Source organism: Acomys russatus, chromosome 24, assembly GCF_903995435.1.
Source record: "Acomys russatus chromosome 24, mAcoRus1.1, whole genome shotgun sequence".
Lineage (NCBI taxonomy): Eukaryota > Metazoa > Chordata > Mammalia > Rodentia > Muridae > Acomys > Acomys russatus.
Genome location: NC_067160.1, coordinates 17,795,234 through 17,811,878, shown reverse-complemented (window position 1 = coordinate 17,811,878; position 16,645 = coordinate 17,795,234). Strand labels below are relative to the sequence as shown.

The 16,645-nt window shown below is 43.3% G+C and overlaps 1 protein-coding gene across 2 annotated transcripts in view; it reads left to right on the top strand.

The window, feature by feature from the left end:
- Cers6 (ceramide synthase 6) overlaps window positions 1-16,645 on the top strand; it is a 254,092-nt gene that overhangs the window by 53,836 nt on the left and 183,611 nt on the right. For both annotated transcript variants that reach the window (XM_051166944.1, XM_051166945.1), the window contains exon 2: window positions 14,455-14,560. In XM_051166944.1, the coding sequence (XP_051022901.1) occupies window positions 14,455-14,560 (106 nt within the window). The remainder of the gene's footprint in view (window positions 1-14,454; window positions 14,561-16,645) is intronic.

Sequence of the window (16,645 nt, the reverse complement as noted above, 5' to 3'; positions counted from 1 at the left end):
AGATCTGATGTGGTGACAGAATTTGAGACTGAGCATGTGGAGCGAGGATGACACCACTGACAGGAAGGGGGCATTCTTCTGTATTGGACAGTGTTGGGCCATGAGGAAACAAAACTATTGCTTTATTTTCTGCTCACTAGGCTATTTAGATTCAAGCTGTGGTTTTCTCTTTTGTAAGAGAAAGTGCTCACCCTATAGGCCTGAAGTTTGTAAAGTGTCAGGAGATAAATATGATTACGACTGATAAACCAGCAAGCGCCACCCAGTCATTCAGGAAGAGGAGAAGGAAGTATAAGCTGAGAGGATGATGAGATGAGAAGGAGGGAAAGGAAGAGGAGAAGGAGGTGTAAGCCAAGAGGATGATGGGAAAGGGGAAAGGGAAGATGCTCACAACATCAGAAGGTTCTAGAAAGTTCCTAATACAGTGTTTCTGGTCCATTTGGGATGAGGTGTTCCTGAACAAGTGTCAGACATCAGTGATAGGTACTGACATTCCAAGGCCTGATGTTAAAATCAATTCAGGCTGGTGTTTGGGAGCCCCCCTTGAAGCTTCCCAAGGCCTGGGAGCTCTGGGACCCCTTATTTCTGATATCCCTCTGGAAAGATCCAAATGAAAACTGGAACAGCCTTCAGGCATGCCTGGGCATAAATTTTGTAGAATGTAAATAAAAGCATATGATTTGTTTGAAATCGTTATTTCCAAAGTGGCAAACAAGTATGGATGGACAGGGTTTTACTGCCATCCCAGCTCCTTCAACAGACACTTTCCCCTCCTTCCTTCCTTCTTTCCTTCCTCTCTTCCCTTCTCTTCCCTTTCCTTCCTTCCATGTTTTCTTTCTTTTCTTCCCTCTCTTCCCTTCTCTTTCTATTCCCTCCCTCCCTCCCCTCCTTCCTCCCTCCCTCCCTCCCTTCCTTCCTTCCTTCCTTCCTTCCTTCCTTCCTTCCTTCCTTCCTTCCTCCCTCCTTCCCTCCCTTCCTTTCCTTTCCTTTGTGTTATTCCTGGTTTTGATCCTTGCAGAGTTTGTCACTCTCCAGCCCTGACACAGTACCAGCACAGCGCTGGTTTGAGACACTAAAAGGAAGCATAAGCCTGCGGTGCCTACCCTGGCAAGCCCTGAGATCCATGTAATCTTTCCAGTCACAGAGAAGTAGGTGAATCAGCAGATTTTTGTGGGGTTCTCAGTACAAGACAGTTACTTTGTTTAATGTCATCTGCTGCCTATTTTAAAGTTATAAGGCATCATTACAATGATGTTTCTCTTTTGTTGTCATTCTAATGTCGTTTGAAAAGACACTTTTCTGTTACCATTTTTTTTTTTATTTAATTTTTGTGGTATACTGGTGATGTTAGCAGTCACTGGCAATTGGGAAGTGGTTTTCTCTGTATCTCATATAACATTTTGAACAAAGAGGGAGAAAATGTTAGAGACACACCAAGAGCTTAGGTGTGTTTTCTAGCTAATTAAATGGACCAAATTCAATTATATACAGCCTAACAGGTGTTCAGATGGATGCCAGGAGTGGTGATAACTGTGAAAGCAGTGATTCGGGCTGAAAGGAACAGAAACCACTTGACATTGGCAGGATGAAAAGTGACTACGAGCCAAATGAAAAGCACGTGGCTCAGTGGTTCTTGCTCTGATAGAGTGGCTTCATGAAGCCAGTAAGGACTTAGCCTGCTCCTGCCTGTCTGCTCTGCTGACCATGGGGCGTTGGCTTTGCCCTTGGACTTGCCTTTTCTTTATCTCATCATGGATCTCATTATGCAGCTGCTCCAAACAACACTGTCTTCTATAACACAAGATCTAGAAGAGGCCTGAAGCCAAGAAAAAGCAATACAAAAGGAGGGTGGGCAGAAGACAAGTAACCGAATGACCGTTGGGTTCTGTGGAATAAGAGCTGTGTCCATAGGTCCAAACGCAGCAGGCAGTTACAGGAAAATGTGGAGAGAGGCACAGGGGTCAAGAGACAAGAGATTCTTGGGGAGGTCACTACTGAGGTGAGCACTGATGCATGGCATCAGCACGTATCAACAGGCAGTGTGCCTTTAGATACCTGCAGCGTGAAAGGCCTGAGGGCTGTGTAGGCAGTGTTGTGCAGAGTGGTCAGTGAGAGCACAGGAGGGCATCTGAAGCCCACGGCTGCGTGCTGTTAGACAGCAGCCAGCCCATGGACGTGATTTAATGCCACAGCTGTCTGTGCCAGCACAAAGGCTGAGTCTTGTAAGGGGATTTTCTCTTTATGTTCTACCCCTTTGAAGGCTGCTTGTAAGTTGAATTTTTGAGTTCATGTGTGTTTCTGCAGTTCTTTGTTTCTATTCATAGATCCAGGTAGTATTTTTTTTTTTTAAGGGAAAGGGAGTCTTCAAGGACCTGGAGTCTCACTTCCTTAATACAATGTGCTGATATCATGCTGTTTAACGAGCGGTGATTGGCATAGAAAGCTGGTGATTTATACTTGCTTTGTTTTGAATGATGTTTAATAGACTGCACCAAGTTATTTTTGCCACAGTTAGAGTAGTCATGGAGCTTATTTTTCAGGATGAAAAGCAATTAACAAAAAAAGAAATAGTAATTATGGAGCTAGGATTTAGTCTTCTACCCAGCAGTTCCATGTTGCTCTATGGTATAGACGTAGGAAGTGAAGTTAGAGGGTTGGGGTGGAAAAAAGAATCGAGAGACCTAAAGAATGCGGTTTATGGAAATATCGAAAGATGGCCAGTGCATGTGTCTATTTGTGTGTCTATGTGTACATATCTGTTATGTACACATATATTGTGTCTATTTGTGTGTCTATGTGTACATATCTGTTATGTACACATATGTTGTGTCTATTTGTGTGTCTATATGTACATATCTGTTATGTACACATATGTTGTGTCTATTTGTGTGTCTATGTGTACATATCTGTTATGTACACATATATTGTGTCTATTTGTGTGTCTATATGTGCATATCTGTTATGTACACATATGTTGTTGACACAACATCCCAAGGGCAGGAGAGATGACCGCAGTGAATGGTGGCTTCACTGAAAATGCAGGGTTTGCGCTGCTTCTGATTTTTGACATTTGTCCTAAAGAATGAAAAATATGATAGCTCAATTCTTCTTTGGGTTAGTGTGGGATTTTTATGATAGCATCTGTGTATATGCATTTGGCTCCGTAATAAGATTATTTTCAGCTAGTTATTATATAATGATTATATCCAATACAATTAATTATGTTTCTAGCATTACTATGTTGTATATGGTGAGACTGGAATGTAGAATTCTCTTACCACATTATTTATTCTCCTGTATTCAAACTCTATGTCTGTATTTCTGTCTATGCCTTCATCTATGTAAAATTTTTGAAAATTAACTTTACATTCCAACTGTAGCCCCCTCCTTCCTCTCCTTCAGGTCCCACCCTCCCTCTCTCTTCCCCCCATTCCCCCTCCCCTATTGCTCAGAAAAGGGGAGCCCCTCCGTACCAATCCACCCCACCACATCAAGTCACATCAGCACTGAGTGCATCCTCCTCCTAAGTGGCCAAGCAAGACAGCCCCACAACAGGGAAGTGACAGAAAAGTATGCAACAGAGTCCATGTCAGAGACAGCCCCTGCTCCCCTTGCTAGGGGACCCACACGAAGACCAAGCTGACCATCGGGTACATATGTGTAGGGGGCCTAGGTCCAGTCCATGCATGGTCCTTGGCTGGTGCTTCAGTCGCCACAAGCCCCCTTGGGCCTAGGTTACTTGGTCCTGTTAGTCTTTTTGTGGAGTTCCTGTCCCCTCCAGGTCCTTCTATCCTCCCATGCCACACCCACCCGTTCTCCCATAAGGCTCCCTGCACTCTGCCCAGTGTTTGGCTTTGAGTCTCAGCATCTGTTTCAATCCATTGCTGGGTAAAGCCTCTCAGAGGACAGCTATGCGAGGCATTGGTTGAATATTCATTCCCTCCATCTCTGCTGTGTCTTTATCCCTGCACATCTTGTAGGCAGAGCACATTTTGGGTTGAAGTTTTGTGGGTGGGTTGGTGTTCCCCTCCCTCCACCAGTAGCCCTGTCTGGTTAGAGGGTGTCCTCTTCAGTCTCCGTGACTCCTTATGTAGACATTTTATCTGGGAAAAAAAAGATGCAGATAGCTGTAGCTGTGTTTAGATAGTAGGAAGGTACTTCTGAGGCTCATTGCATGTTTGCCGGTTGTGCTGAGATGTTTGGGCTCAGTTCTAAGAAAGACTTTTCCTGGAACTCTACATATACAGGTGAAATGAGCTGCCTTGCTTTAGCGAATGCTCTCATATCATGATCCCAGCCTGTTCATGCCTGGGCTAGTCCAGTGCTTTTGAGCCGCAGCATGTATCAGCGTTACTTGGATGATTTCTGAGGAGCAGGCCTGGGCCCTACCCTCAAAGCTGTTGACCGTAGGGGTGGGGCAGGACCTCAGAGTTTGCGCTGTAAGAAGGTTTTTGGTGAAGCTGAGGCAGCTTGTAGGACGCTCACATGTTGAGAAGTACTGGACTAAGTGAAACATGTGTCTCAAACAGTACTGTGCTTTTGGACCCTTTGAGGATCTTGGTTAAATACAGACTTTGACTCAGCCTGGATCAGAGCATGAGAGTCTGCATTTTTCTGTGTCTCCCAGGTGATGTCAGTGCCCTTGGGAATATTGGCCATAGTTTGAAGAACCCCTTATTAGAGATGATAAGGCCTGAGAAACTGAAACATCTAGGTATTTGAGTCCTTTGCAGCTCAGATGCCCTGGAAGCAGTTTTATTTTGATAAATCTATACAACGGAAAAGTTTGAAATTTGGCTTTGGCTTTTCAAAAAAAGAAAAATATTTTTCATAGTAAAATGTCATTTCCTTACACATATCCCATCATCACTCTGGACAGTCTATGACTCTTCTCAATAGCGCTGTAGATAAGAACTCTTGTTCACTCTCTAAGATTTTATTTTTGTCCTTCAGAAAATGCATCCTTGGTTCAGTCACTACTATGCTTTAAATGGAGATAACCTTCACATTCTTCTATTTAATCGAGTTCTGCTCTTTGCTTCTTAGTTGGGATATTACTCATCAGTACTCCCAACAAAGACTTTTGTGGGTGTAATACCACTGTGCCCTCTCAGGCACTTTCTGGCCATGCCACTGGAGTTGTACCCATGAAATAAATAGGGCAATGTTGATATTTAAAATGAGTCCTTTTTCTGTAGCAATTCAGGATTACATTAAGAAAATGAATTGCATGTCATGAGAAAATGCAGGTTTCCTTATTAACAGTGATGTAAATATTTTATTACCTTCTCCTGTTGACTCACAAGAAAGCAGTTTTGCTATGATTGCCTCTAAGTTTGCTCTCTGTTTAATTTTCATCTTCCTGGCTTCCACTGCTTTGCTGGTTCAGGTTTTCAACCATGAAAGAAATAATCTCACAGGATAATAGAAGTAGTTTTGATGCCCACTAGGAGATGAGGATATCAAACCAGAAAAGCTGAGTGTTGATCTTGCTTTAATCCTTGATATATTTTTTTTTTTTCTCATACAGAAGGAAGGAAGCCCGCATGTGCCTACCTCTATGCTTGTCCCTGTACATGTCATTCAGCCAGGTTATACAGTTGTCCTGCATGGGAATGATCTCAAGCGGGGAAATAATTAACGCACAGCTCCAAGGAGGTCAAGTCAGTATGTGAATGTATGGAGAGAAGCCTGTCTCCAAAGCCTCCAGCAGCATCTTTTTATGCCAGAGGTGCCCTGATGCACACGGCAGCCTCTTTGAAATAGAGTTCTTCAACAGTGGGCGTCAGACCCACCAAGAGGAAGTTCTAAATGGGGAGAGGAAGGAGGAGATACCATGGTCATTTACAACTCTAGTTACTGATCCAGCCTCCACTAAGAACTCTTATCAGCCTATGTTGCATGAATCTAATGACCATAAAAGCGCAGCTGGTAGTGGCATCCCACTGTCTCTCATGGTGCTTGATATTGCAGGCATGCACCGAACACTGTCCTGATTCATAAGCCACCATCTCTGGACTTCAGCCCTGCCCTTCAGATTGTGTCTGAGCCTTAGAGCTGAGGCTCTCCCTTCATTTTCTTCTCTTCTGGCCGTGTCCCAAGTGCTAACAGGGTGAGGGCTGTGGGAGGGTTAATACTAAAGTCATGAGAGTCAGAGAGCCCTCTCTGTCCTGCTGTCGTGCTCCGTGCATCATGTATGCTGACTCTGTGGTTCAGCTCTCTAGTCGACAGTGATTTTGCCAACGCTGCGGGTCCAGTTCCTTACTCTCCATTTCCATCTATAAAGATGCTGTTTCCTATTTGTTGTTCCTAGTCATCATCCTTTATTGTAAGACAGGTACTTGGTGCTTAGGCTGTCACAATGTCAGAGGCTTCTGGTGGGAAGGTTAGTCCATGTGGATGATCAATTTTTTTTTTTCTGTTAATGATAAAAGCGACTTCTTCCCCCGCCCCCTTTAAGTTATTTAATCACTTTACAGCCTGATTGCAGCCCCCTCCCTCCCCTCCCTCTTCTCCTCCAGGCCCCACCCTCACATTCCTCTCCCCACTTCCCCATCCCTTTTCCTCAGAAAAAGGTAACACCCCCCCCATAGGTACCAACCCATACATATTCAATAATATCTCAGGAGGAAAACAGGCATAATTCATGGATGAGCACATTTGTGACCATGAGGTGCCAGTGATATTGGTGTATCATACAGAAACAATTTGTGCAGTCTAGAACATATGTTTCCATGTCACAAGTCAAGAGTGTTGGGAGAGCTCAGTGTTGGAAAGGTAATGAATCTGTCAGTTTATGGTTCAACTTGCTGATGCATTGGGATCTTTTTTCTATTTATAAACAACTGTCAACATCTGGGTGGATTTGGAGGATTGGTTGAGATAAAGCCTGAAAGTGCTTGGTGATTGTAGTGGAATTAAAGGGTTAACATGTTACAGAGAGGTCTTGGGCTCCCTGTACCTCATTTCAGGGCCACTTTTGAAAATTTTAAGGTGAATATAGCAGTTGCAGGCTTGGTAAGACAGCCGGCCCACAGGATGACCATCAAAGGCCTATTTCCCACAGCTCCACTTTTGTTGGCTGGTCAGTTGGGACAGATGAGTGACTGGAGATGGATGCCTGGACCCCTTTATAGGTTGAGGGGCATGGTCCAGAGAAAGGTGTCTAGGAAAGTGCAGGAGCTCTCAGTTGCAGACAGTTCTGAAGCTCCTTTGGAGATCTTGGTTTGTGTGACTTTTCAAAGACTGTGTTGTTAGAGATAGACTTGTCATAGATTTAGTCCGTGCAGTAATGGGACAAGGCAGGCACTGACAAATGCTGCACAGGTGTAACATGTATCATTTCATCAGTGGTCTCCATAGTATCATCTGCCATATACAAGGATGAATAGTTCACAGTGAATCCTGCCTCATACACGTGTGCTGGTCTCCAGTGGTTCATTGACAGTTACAGTGAACTTATAAGCACCGCCATACTTGGAAAACATCAACTGGCTCATGGCGGTGGATGCTAGACTTCCCTGATTAAGGCATTTTTCTACAATAACATATACCATATGTTTTTTTTTCTTCTGGAGACATTTTTATCGTGTATATTTAATGTATACAACATGATGGTATGGGGTCCATAGAGAGAGCTAAAAGTTTTCTACAGTGAATCCAATGAGCATCTATCGCCCAGTGCAGTCCCCTTTGGTTTTGTTTCGTTGACCTACTCAGCTAAGATCTGATTTTGCATGAGTTCCATGCAGAGCTTGTGTATCTGCTACAAACATCATAATACCTTTCATATTGTGCATGTGAAATGTAGGGGTATAGATCTTATTTAGATAAACGCACCATTTTCTGAATTTCACAAACTTTATACATTTTTCTTCAGTAGTTGACACAAACTAATGTGAAATAATGAAAAATCTTTATGCTCCTGTAAATGTGTGACTACGAGGGGCACATTTGACATACTTTAGTCCACTTGGGATTTCCAAAGATTTGTTTCTCGCTGATGACATCTGGTGCCCCTTCTGTCACTGACATGGCTTTTCAGCGAACTTTGGGTGGACATGACCGCCTGATTTCTTTTTTATTGCTACTCAGACAATGTTCAGTAAACTTCTGGGGACTTTAGAAAGCATCCACCATTAACACAGTCTTTGCCAATGGATTTCTACTCCTAGGACTAGCAGATGCCCAAGGACTTCTTCCATTTCCTTAAAGAATAAAACAAGGCTGTATTTCAAAAATAAAGTCATTAAAGTGGTAAAAAAAAAAAAAAAAAAAAAAGTAGGAAAATAAAAAAGATGCACAAAGAACATCGAGGCTTCAGACTATTTGTGGTGGGATATACTGTTAGATGTTCGGGGAGCGAATGGGCTGTGCATGTCTCTGAAAGCCAACGAAGGAGGAGTGAGCACACTGTAGTAAAAAAGAATGATGCAGGAAGTTTTTGAGTAAAGCATGATGAAGAACTAAAATAGGACCCCAATGAGAAGACTGCAAAGTGTGTGTGTGTGTGTGTGTGTGTGTGTGTGTGTGTGTGTGTGTGTGAGAGAGAGAGAGAGAGAGAGACAGACAGACAGACAGACAGAGACAGAGAGAGACAGAGAGAGAGAGAGAGACAGAGAGAGACAGAGAGACAGAGAGACGTGCCACAATGTGCATGTGGAGGTCAGAGGGCACTTTGCTGGAGTTAGCTCTCTCCTTTCATCATGTGGGGTCTTGGGGACAACTTGGCTTGTCAGCCTTGACAGCAGGCCTTTACTTGCTTTCTCACCAAGGAAAAGCCTTAAGAAAAAAATCAAGCAAACAGTAAACATCTTTCTATTTCTAAGTAATTGTAGATTCTCAGAAAATTGAGAGGAAGTATGCAGAGCGATTCCCTGACCCTTCACAGGAACCTTCTGACTATTCCGTCCAAAGGAAAATCTTCCTTGGAAGAATGAGGCTGCGTCCAGTAATGCTGTGAGCTCTTGGGTCTTCTGCCTGTTGACAAGCCGGTGCCATCCCTGTGTTTTTCCTGTGACAGGATGATGACCAATATAGACTGGAATGCCTGCTAACATGTGGACACTTGACTCCCTTCATAAAAATATAGCAAGGGTGTGATTATATTGAGCAGTTGCCAAACATTTGGGGTTCTGGTGTGCAACCTGCGTGCATCATCTCAGCGGTCACCAGAATCTGCTTTGTATAATTTACCTTTCCGCTTTATGAATATAGTAACCAGGGTTCAGAAGTAGTAAACACCTTCTCATCTTGTCAAACCCAGAGTAGGTGCGGCCAGTTATATCAGATTATATCGGCTGGGTGTATATTTTGCCTCAATTCTGTAGCTGTAAAGCCCTAGGCACACATTTTAACTTCATTGAGCTATATGTTGTATTTCTGTACAACAGGACTGATAATTTACTTCAAAGCATTTCTGTGTTTGTTTTAAAAGAATCAAAATTACAAAGTGCTTAATAGCCAATGGTAACTGTATAAAACATTAAAAAATTAGCCTATGGTAACTTTTATAATGATTGGTTCTCTTTCTCTATCCTGACTTAACAGTAATTATTTTTCTCCTTGAAACAGTGTTTTCGTAGACACACACACACACCATGCGTGCACATATCTACTGACTCAGTTATCTCTGTATGGTTGTTTAACTTGCACCTCTAGATTGCTTTACAAAATGCTATTCTCATTGGCTTTATAATCTGAATAATTACCGTGATTCAATCCAAACTGTCTCCATTGGGTGAATTCTTTTTACTTGTACATAGTGGGATTTCTGTCTCATACTCGAGTGGGGGACATCCCCCCTCTTTCTCATAATTGCATTTAGTTGTTTCATCTATTACTAATGGATTATGGTTAGCTTCAAAGACTAGGTACTTTTCTATTATCCAGTATATTTGCTAGTTTTGGTTCCCCATTAATTCCGAGAATCTGCTTCTCTCTCTTTTCATTAACCCAAAGAACTTAAAGTGGAGTTTGTATACCATAAATCCCCTTGAGTCCTGTGTCACTTAGCTTGCTTGCACTTGACCAGTTTCCCAGGCCTGTTTGCTTTCATTTTCTCTCTGTCTCTCTCTCTCTGGAGAGCCCTCAGTTATTGATTTCACTTCTGTTTGGATTTTGGGGAAAGAGGACAAGAAGGGGTTGATGGCTTGTACAGAGATTTTAAAGATGGGAGCTCTGTCAGGAATTTGTTCCTCAAAGTTAGAAACAGAACATCCCTTCTAGTGCTTCTCTTTTTTCATTAAAATCTTCATCCAGAAAGTCCTCCATTCATATCCATTTGTAATATCAGTGCGCAGACTGGCTTTGCCTACTTAACCCAAACCGTGGCACAGCTGGGAAGAGGGAAGTCATAATTGAGAGAACTCCTCCATAAGGTTGGCTTCCAGGCAAGCCTTTGGGGATTTACTTGATTAATGATTGATATAGAAGGGCCTGGCTGCCTGGGGACAGTGCCACTCCTGAGCAGGTGGCCCCGGGGTATAAAGGAAAGCAGCTTCAAGAAGCCTTGAGGAGCAAGACAGTAAGCAGTGTCTTTCTATCACCTCTGCATCAGCTTGTGTGTGTGTGTGTGTGTGTGTGTGTGTGTGAGAGAGAGAGAGAGAGAGAGAGAGAATGAGAAGTAGTGTATGTTAGTGCTATATCATTTTATCAGCATGTAGATGATTGCATATCTACCAGAACAGGTTCCCAACTATCTTTAAAAGGGTAGGGAATGCTGCTGTTGAAAAGGACCAACCATTTTTCATGCACCTCATCGAGAATAATTAAATATTTTAAGTAATTATAACAATGTCATATATTTTGTACATGTCTTTAAGTTATCTCCTTTTCCAGGTCGTAAATGCCTTTTAATGCAGAGCTCACTCTCGGTTCTATGTGTGTGCTTTACCGAGGCCTTGCCTGCTTATGCTTCTTTCACTAGTATTCTTGGATGAGTAATTAGTGCCTAAAGTACAAATACATGCTGTTCAAATGCACTGAAAAAAAAAAAAAACAAATTCTTTGCTCTTTAACCAAGACCAATATTTTTCAAAGCTTATATCCTTATTATATTTACTCTCAACTGTAGTATGTGAAACTATTTTATAGATGTTTAATCTTCTGCAGGTGGTGTTTCAGCCTTTGATTTTAAAAATAAAGTAATTAGGTGAGCCCTTCCTGATAGAGGTGATCATCAACGCTTGCCAGCCTGTGTTCCTTCCCATTCTTAGACATGCAGGTGTGCTAGCCAGTTACACAGCTGTGTATTCCACCTCTCCCTCCCTCCCTCCCTCCCTCACTCCCTCCCTTCCTTTCTTTTTTCTTCCCTCTCCATTCCCTTCTCCTTCCACTCTACCCACCTCTGTGCACTTACTTTTCTTTGGTCTATCATTAGAAACAGCTTTTTTCCCCCTTTCTAATGGACTGTGACAGAAAGTAATAAAATTGTAGTAGCTGTGACATGGGCTTTATTTGGAATTTAATATGTTCTCTGAAAAAAATTACTGGAGATGATTCACAGGTTTTTCAGAGAATAAACATAAATGAAATTTCTGTATCACCCTGTCACCGGGGATATCTATGAGGAACGGAGTTTACTGCTCTTCCTCCCCTTGTAGAGGATTTGGGATTAACATTTCCTGCCTATTTTATGTAATTATCTGTCTTGAAATGTAAGCATTTGCTTCTCTGAACTGGTGAAGTTGTTGAGGAAAAAAAAAATACTTAGGGATATTTAGCCTATGTTGACATCATAGGGCCAATGAGGACTGAGAAAATGGCTTTTAGTATGAGAGGGACCAATCTTCTAACCTCAGAGTACTGAATGACCCTGGATTGATGTGATGTGATACTCAAGGAGATTAAAGACATACAGCCCATTGAGAAATACAGTAAGATGTTTACTGTTTTACTTTAGCTGACTTGGTCACACATCCATTTACCATCCAATAGTCACCACTGAATGCTCTCTGAGTTCCATGCATATAAACAAGAGCATCTTGTGACATGTTAACTTCTTTCTAAAAAAAAAAAAAAAAAAAATCACACGGTTTGACTGATTGTGTATGCTCACCATGGGCCATTTAAATTTGAAATGGCCTTACACTTTCCAGTGAGTTAAACTCTCAACTCATCTTTAATTCCTCTAATTTACTGGCCTTCTGAATCCTTAGATTTTGGGATTGACCCTGGCTAGGGTCAGCATGCTGTTACACTGACCTTCGTGGGCATGCCATCCCACGCTTAAGATGTGCGGCGAGGAAGTGATCATGCCTTGCATTTGACTGGCAGATTGTTACAAAGATGGTGGGGGCAGATTCCGATGAGGTTAAACATAGTGTTGTGGAAATGGGAAAAAGAAGGAGGGCCGAGGAGAAATCCAGTGAGCAAGAGTAGGAGCCAATCACAGGAGAGTGAAGTTCAGCCTTTACAAGTCAGCTCTGCCTTTTTAGCCTTTTTAAAAATTTTCACAGCACGTGTATCTTTTCACATCATTCGCCAAGCATTGTGACAGTAGCCAGCAAGTGGGAAACTTGGTCGGAGAAACAATTTCTGGGCTCGGCTGCGGTCACTGTACATTCAGTGATGTGTCTTCTCCATCTGGAAATTCAGCTGTTGCTGTGTAATCACTGAGAAGGCCCAGACTTGTTAGGGAAATGCAAAGGCATTACTAATGTGTCTCAGAGAGGTTCGCACAGGAAGGAACCGAGAAGTCAAGGCTCAGGGGAGTAGTCCAGTTGCCCAGAGGCTTATAGGTTAGGAAGTGGTAGCAATGCCTTTTTCCATGAGTTTCTAGAAGAGCCTAGTATAATAAGCCTGATATTATGCTTTCTGTGTGCATCTCCCCTGGCTCACACTTGCAACATGCAGTGTTCTTGTTTTCCTGTTTGGGTGAGTTTGTTCACTTTGACATGAAATAGAACCCAGTTCGACATTATGTAACATTACCCTGCGTCCTCCTCTACTGTTCTTTAATCTTGTTTTGTTACGGAAGCCTCATCTAATGTTCACTCAGTAGTGCTTTGTGTATTTATTGGCTGTTGCTCTTGGCAACCATTGAATTATCTTATTAAACTAGTGACAGAGTCACCACTGAAATACTATAGAAATATTTCTTGGGTAGTTAGTCAGAAATATCTTGAAGGCGTACATACTTTGACTTCTGTGAAGCCATACTAGACTTGTCACCATCCCTCCAGGGCCCCCTGCACTCTACACCCCTCTCAGAGCCTCATTCAAACATCCACGTGGGAAATGAGGTTCGTCCTTCCCTCTCTTCTTAGCCTAGGCGGTCACTTAGATTAAACCAGTTCGGCTCAAACACTTCAGCTCTTAGCTTGTCTGGGATGGCATGCCAGTTAGCGTTCTTCATTGCTTCCTATGAGAAAGAAGCTGGTGGTCGTGGTGGTGTGGTGGTGGTGGTGGTGAGGGTGTTGAGGGTGGTGATGGTGGTGGTGAGGGTGGTGAGGGTGGTGGCGGTGGTAGTGGTGAGGGTGTTGAGGGTGGTGATGGTGGTGGTGGTGAGGGTGGTGAGGGTGGTGGTGGTGGTAGTGGTGAGGGTGTTGAGGGTGGTGATGGTGGTGGTGGTGAGGGTGGTGGTGGTGGTGGTGGTGGTGAGGGTGGTGGGGGTGGTGGTGAGGGGTGGTGGTGGTGGTAGTGGTGAGGGTGGTGGTGGTGGTGAGGGGGGTGGTGGTGGTGAGGGTGGTGGTGGTGGTGATGGTGGTGGTGAGAGTGGTGAGGGTGGTGGTGAGGGTGGTGAGGGTGGTGGTGGGTGACCCACAAAGCAGAAATGACAAAACTGAAAGGGATTGGGGTTCAGTACTACACACATGGATTGTGGAAACAACATGGCTGTGTTTATTACCACAGAGATGAAAAGCACACACTCTCCATGAGAATACAGATGTCTAGTGAGAGCACCGGTATAATACCATGACTGTATGTGTTTGTAAGAGGACTGTAAGTTGTGACATGTACTTATAGATCTTGCTTGTACACTTCGGTTTCCACCCAATCAATGCTCCTCTTTTCTTCATCTTATGGTGTAGGGAATAATACAGCTGATCTGTGGAGTCTCTTTTGAGCTTAAATGTCCTTGTTTTGTTGGGTTTTGTTTATTTTATTTGGGACAGGGTCTCTCTATAGTCTGTCCTGAAACTCACTGTGTAGACCAGGGTGGCCTCCTACTTACAGAAATCTGCCTGCCTCTTGCGTCCTTGGGATTAAAGGTGGGTGCCATCACACCCAGCCAAGGAGTTTAAATGTTCTTAAATTTTTTCTTTCATTAAAGCAACTGCTGGTGGCCTCGAGTGAGGTCTGCTTTATAGTTTACCGATGTGAATGTCACCATAAAACTCTACAAGCTTCTCATTAGAATAACTTAGTAATATATACTTGATGTTACTAAGAGCAGTTATAAAAAGTATAACTTCTGACTTATTTTCTTCTCTTTCTTTTTTAAACCTTTAGATTCATAGCCAAACCATGTGCCATAGCCCTCAACATCCAGGCCAATGGACCACAAATTGCCCAGCCAAACGCCATTCTGGAAAAGGTCTTCACGGCCATAACAAAGGTAGGACTGTCTTCTGGTGAACTGGTTTTTTTCTACCACCACTCTTAACCTGAGGTCATCTCATCCCTTCTCTCCTGGGTTCTGACAACCAATTTTGCTTCCTGTTGGACAGCAGATCCAAGGAAAGAGTACAGGTACTATAATTGTACCCGAAGTGTAAACAGTGGATAAAGGCCATTTGTGGCCTCTTAGTTGACTCTAGCTGATTTTTACAAGGTCTTGATTAGATAAGGGTTAGTCCAATCCAGTGCCTTTGTCAGTCTCAGGTGACATGAAGCATACAGATAAGGTCTGGATGGGGGTGGCCAGGGAGAGCTTACAGTGTGGTGTACACATGTGTGAGAAATGGGACTTGTCTGCATATAGTGAGTGCCACCATATGCACGTTCCTGGGGTTATGAAGAAGACTGAAAGGTAGAATTTGAAGAATACTCACTGTGTGAAAGGATGAAGGAACTCAGTCAGAAGAGTTAGACTAGAAGGGAGAGACTCACGGTGGAGGGTAAACGAGGAGAGAAAAAAAATTCAGCGTCAAGGGAATTAAAGATGTCTCCCTGAGGGATAGGAAGAAGGACGTGGAGAGGATGGGAGGAGGCAAGTGATTGGTACATATTTAAACAACAAAGAGAAACACCAAGCATCCTCAATCTGAAGCTGTAACAAAAGGAAACCAGCCGACTCAGACCCCACACCTTGTTCTCGCTCCCTAGGCCCCGGCTTCGGCTTTTCTCTGCTTACCCTTGGCTGGATAAGAACGCCTAAGACAGGAGGAATGCTATCTTTCGAGTGTTCTCATAGCAAATGGCTCCTTTGCCCTCTTTCAGTTCCTGAAGAATTGTGCAGGTTTGGAAGGTGTGATTTGACAGTGTGAAGCAAACGGTGTTTCTTAGTGGTGTTTGAGGGGCTAGCCATTGGTATTCTTGGTCTCATGTTTTGCAGCTGTTGGTTCAGCTATCCAGACACTTTTGTTCATCTTCTTGCCTTCATTTCTGCCAAAAGTCTACAGGAGTCTTCTCTAGCCTCTTAAAAATGATATTTTTTTGCTAGAAAAGTATGAAGAAATATTAGGTTTTTTTTTTTTAATCTCTGTAAGCAGTAGGAGAAGAATGAATGGACTTTTATCAAAAACTCTTTTTGTAGTTTTGAGAGGTGACATTGCATGGCCCTGTGGTTGTAGGGAACGTAAATATTTAGAGAAAAAGCCTCGCGTTTCCATATAATTTACCTCACTAAAGTGAAATATCACTATAGGTCTTTCCACGTTTTCTTAGAACACTGAACATCAAGTCTAGATCATTAGAGATGGTGAGAAAGAGCCCATTCCCAGACTGTCAAGCTGTGCTTTGTTGTGTGATACCTGTAGGCAGGAGGATATGGGTGGAACAAGTACATAAGCCTAAGAAACACCTGGGGATGCTGTTTGGCTATGGACACCCATAGCTTGCTGGCTGTCACATCCCCCTTTCCTGAAGCTACTGTTGGACACACTGTGTCTTGGCACTGGGGGCCAAGCTCAGGCAGGCTTCTAGCTACAGGCTCATTGCCCCAATACATGATGCATAGGTGACCCCCAAGGGCTTAACAACCTCTGCTACAAGATGGCAAGTAGGCAAGAGGCTCACCTTAGCTGAGTCACCCATGAACTTATGAACTCAGCCACCCATGAAGAGGTGTCTGCCCTGCCCCATAGCAAGAAATCTCAGAAACAAACCCTCTCTTACCTCACTGTTCCCCTTGCTTGTTCCCGTGCCCGCTCTGTGGCTCCAAAGGCAATAGTTATAATACATAGGTGACTGAAGAGAAGAGGGGTGGGTGGGTCCTGGCAGACAGGAGATGGGAAAGGGGCAATGAATGCCTATTTGGGAGTAAATCTCTGTATGAGCTTACACTTCAAGTGTCAGCATATGTTCCTTAGATTTCACTCTCAAGAACACATTACATTTAAAGAGTGTTGTAGACTCCTAAGATGTAATCTGCAGCTCATTACGATATCTTCTAAATGTAGGGCCTGCCCTCTGTGACTGTAGTATCATCTCCTCTGACCATGCAGCTCTTACCTCTGACATCAGCAGATGAATATGTCAT